The 4,078-nt window shown below is 43.0% G+C and overlaps 1 protein-coding gene across 2 annotated transcripts in view; it reads left to right on the forward strand.

The window, feature by feature from the left end:
* Window positions 1-640: 640 nt before the first annotated feature.
* The window catches only part of ZFAND3 (zinc finger AN1-type containing 3), a 127,045-nt gene continuing 123,607 nt past the window's right edge, over window positions 641-4,078 (forward strand). The window contains exon 1 of one of the 2 annotated variants that reach the window (XM_081940847.1): window positions 641-1,247. In XM_081940847.1, the coding sequence (XP_081796973.1) occupies window positions 1,177-1,247 (71 nt within the window). In that variant the 5' untranslated portion in view covers window positions 641-1,176. Of the gene's footprint in view, window positions 1,248-1,661; window positions 1,758-4,078 lie in introns of those variants that run through there. The other variant, XM_081940848.1, reaches the window with a different exon arrangement.

Here is a 4,078-nt window from a genome sequence, read left to right on the forward strand (position 1 = left end):
GCAACCTTGAATGCCACGAAGACAAACCCACTATTGGGCGTAAGCAGAATTGTAAGCAGTTGTAGGAAATTTAACAGACCGGTAGTCATCTCCCTTCCCCCAATTTTATTTTTTGCTTGTAATGCTGCAATCAAAACCATCGAGCAGAGATTTCCGTATTTCCCATACTTGGAAAAGCAGCTCAATGTTATGCATATTAACCAGGGAATCGATCCAATCCATCCCGACGGTATTCGGAATGAAAAGATTGGACTCCGCACGATTTCAGCCCGATTCTTCCCACCACAACCTGTTTTTTTTAAGGAGTCGGTGGAAAAACTGGTACTAAAGCGTGGTGGGAGGGAGTGGGGATGAGATGATGACGACTGAGAAGAGCAAGCCGGCGGTAAGGCAACCTCAACAGGAACTCCCGGGGTTTGCCGCCGCTTAGTCAGGGAATTCCATGTACCAGGGGGAGGGGCACCTCTCAAGAGAAGCTCTTTTCCGCACTCTTACTTCCGGGGTTCTAATCTCAGGCATGCGCGGACTCTTCTCTCTCTCTCTCTCTCACCCTTGACCCAATCGCTTCAGGCCAACCCATCGACAAGTAATAGCGTAGGAGGAGGGGGGGCTATCATCCGATCGTTTCCCCAACTACAATTCTCGGGCTTATTCGCCGAGGAATGCTGTCCGTTTAAAAAAAAAATCCCAGCCATCCCGCTTCTTTAAAATAAAAGTTCTGCTTTACGCGCTGGCCTTCTGCGGCGTCTCCGATCCCTCCCCTTTATTCTCCGAGTATTGGTACGCTCCACTTGAAGCCGAGCCTTGCGGGCGGACAAGACCACCCTGCTCGCCTGAGGGGGAGGAGCTGAGGGCATTGTTGAGTCAGGGGGGCTCGCGCTAACCGCGGGGATGGCATGTGGTGGGCCCGTCACAACCCTCCGGTAGCCTCCGCCCGCAGCTCAGTGTCACCTCAAGCACCAAAGGGCGCGGCTGCCTCTCTTTCCGCCGCCGCCGTTTACCGCCGCCGCCGCCTCTTCTTCACCCACCCACCTAGCCGTCTCCGTAGTGGTAGCGTCCGACTCCCAGCTGACCGGCCTGGAATCCCGGCTTCGAGTCCTGGCCTGGATCCTCTTGCCTTGAGCTGCCCCTTCCCCTGCCCTGACCCTGAACACCGGTGCCGCCGCCGCCGCCGCCATGGGAGACGCCGGCAGCGAGCGCAGCAAAGCCCCCAGCTTACCGCCCCGTTGCCCCTGCGGGTTCTGGGGGTAAGTAAAACGAGGGTTAGGGGGGAGGAGGAGGGGGGGAGAGAAGGAAGGGAGCTTGCAAAAAGGCCTGTTCGGAGTTGGGCGTGGGGCGCTTCCTAGGCTTGGCCTTCCTCCGGACTCGGATAATGCGTGCTTCGGAGGGAATGACGGCCATAGTTCTTGGCCCGGCTTGGTGGCCGGGTAGGCTCGGCTCTTCCTTGGCCTTCGGAGACCCCATACTCTTCTTCTGACATGGGGGGGAGGGGAGGCTCTTTCCCAGACCTGCGCCTTGTAGTGGGAGTTGCATGTAGAAGAGCTGGGGTGGGGGAAGAGGAAGTGGGGCTCGAAGACCCAGCCAGCTTGGCCTCAAGGGGGTGAGGAAAGGGCGTAGGGCAGTGGTTCCCGACGTGGGGCCCACGCCCCACAGGGGGGCAATTTGATTTTTAATGGGGGCAATTTGAACCTTGCTTAAACCAAGTTAATGGCCTTTTAGGCTTCCTCCGCGTGAGTAGAGTTCACTTTTTGAGTACAGTAAGTATTATATGTCACGGGGGGGGGCATCAGGATTTTAGAGATGCTTAGTGGGGCATGGCCGAAAAAAGGTTGGGAACCACTGGCATAGGGAGAGAGGAGAGGGTGGAAAACAAGAAGCCACTATTGTCTTCTGAGCTTCTCCTGTCCTTCTGTGTTTTTGTGGCACTTAACCGAATCGGATTTTTATCCGTGTTTTTTCCTTCCTCGCTTCCCTTATGATTGGCATGTGTGGTTTATTCTCGGCTATTGCAATATGTCAACTTTGTCTTCCTTTCCCAGGTGTGACATCCTCTTCTATAACCTCCTTCATAGAAATGGACAGGACTTTCTCGAGAAAGGGAATATAGTTTTGAACTCTTTTTCTGCTGCTATTTGGTTTTCTTTGTACCCCAAAACTCAAAAAAAGTTTAATGGTTGTTTCAATTCTGAGTTTCTCAGCTGAATGCAGTAAGCCCAAGAATGATGACACTGGCATAAAAAAGAAAGTTGTTCCTTTCTTTCTTGATTAAAGCCTCCCATTTAAAGAAGACTTTTTTTGGACTATGTAAAATAGAAATGGAATCCTAATAGATAACACACAATATGATGAAAAAACAGGTTTCTATTTTTACCCTTAAAAAAAACTTTGAACAATACTGAATGTAAATACTTGATAAAACTTTTAATAGCTCCCTTTAGGAATTGCCTATGAATCTTGGATAGATAACCAATATGGTTGTCATAGCAATATGAATTATCATTGAATCCAATAGTAAAAAGTTATGCATTTAATTTCACATGTGAAATTAGGCAGGCATTAAATACTCTGGTTTGTACATCATAAGCATGTGTACCATAAGCCAGAACTGATTTGTGCATCATAAGCCAGAATTGTTAGCTGAAACTGCTAAAAACAACTTGGAATTTTCTCTGGCTTGTTTAATGCTTTGTTTTATTGGGTTTCTTAGATTATTTTTCTCATTAATACAACAATCAGAAACACAACCTTAGATTGGTTCTTTTTTAAAACAACAAACTAGGATCACAGTTTGAAGAGATGCCAAATAAAATGTGCTAGTTTACTTAAGTACTTCTACCAGCAGTTTTGGAACATGGTAATAAACTGAGTTACATAAATACAGGGAAATTTTAAATTTGTCTCTTCAAGAATTGCTAACTACTCAGAAAATTTATTCCAGTTAATGATACTTAATATGAGTTAGTATTAGAGAAGCCAACTAGTACTGTGTACAGCTGTACAAGCAGTTATTGTTTAGGTTTAAATAGAAACTGTTAATAGGCTTAACGCTGGTTTTCATTCAACAATATCCTTTATATTTGCACTCCTGTGGTAAATATTTTCTTCATTTTCAAATAGGCCATCTGAAACAGTAAATTTTCTAAATTTTGCATTCATTGCATTAATAACTCCAAACCAATTACAAAACAAGGGATAATGGTGCATTCTGACTGAGATATTGTGGTTACCATGTATTATCATAGGAAATTGAAGTGATAAGCTATCTTTTAAAGTAGGTGTTTTCACAATAGACATGGAAAGAAAAGTAGTGTTTTGGACTTCATATATGTGTGAAGTTTGATTGTACTACATTGATTGGATTGTTATGTTCCTGCATTTGGTTATTACTAGCATTGTTGAACATTTATATTCTTGGATTTGGAGTCAAAGATTAAAATGCTTTTGCTGGCAATAAGGAATTGTAAGAAGACAAACGTTCACTAGAATAGAATAGAGTTCTTTATTGGCCAAGTGTGATTGGACACACAAGGAATTTGTCTTTGGTGCATATGCTCTCAGAGTACATAAAAAGACAAGATACACTTGTCAATTATAAAAGTACAGCACTTAATGATAGTCATAGGGTACAAATAAACAATCAAGAAACAATATCAATATAAATTGTAAGGATTTGTGAAATTTATTTGTGAAACTTCACAAGGTTATGCTGTAGAAGCCATATTTGATAGTGTTCTGAATATGTTTTCTGATTATAGTGTTGAGGGAATTATTAATGTGGCTTTCTTTCATAAACACAATTGTGTTGTCTAATGGTTTTTAATTATAACAAATTATTGATAAACTTTAAAATAGATTTAGTATTATACAACTAAATTTTCAATTTACTACTTTTCCTTGAAGCCATCCTTTATTACCTATTCTTATTTGTCGTTTTAATTAACATATTTGTGCTTCTTCCATTTTCAAATAATATCAATTTTGATGCATATTAACTGAATGGTTGTGGGATTTTCTATTGCCTTTGTAATAGAATAAGCATTTATTCATAAAAGCCTGTGTGTTTGTGTGTGAGTGAGTG

Source organism: Natrix helvetica, assembly GCF_964273705.1.
Source record: "Natrix helvetica genome assembly, chromosome: 2".
In the NCBI taxonomy this organism is placed as follows: domain Eukaryota; kingdom Metazoa; phylum Chordata; class Lepidosauria; order Squamata; family Natricidae; genus Natrix; species Natrix helvetica.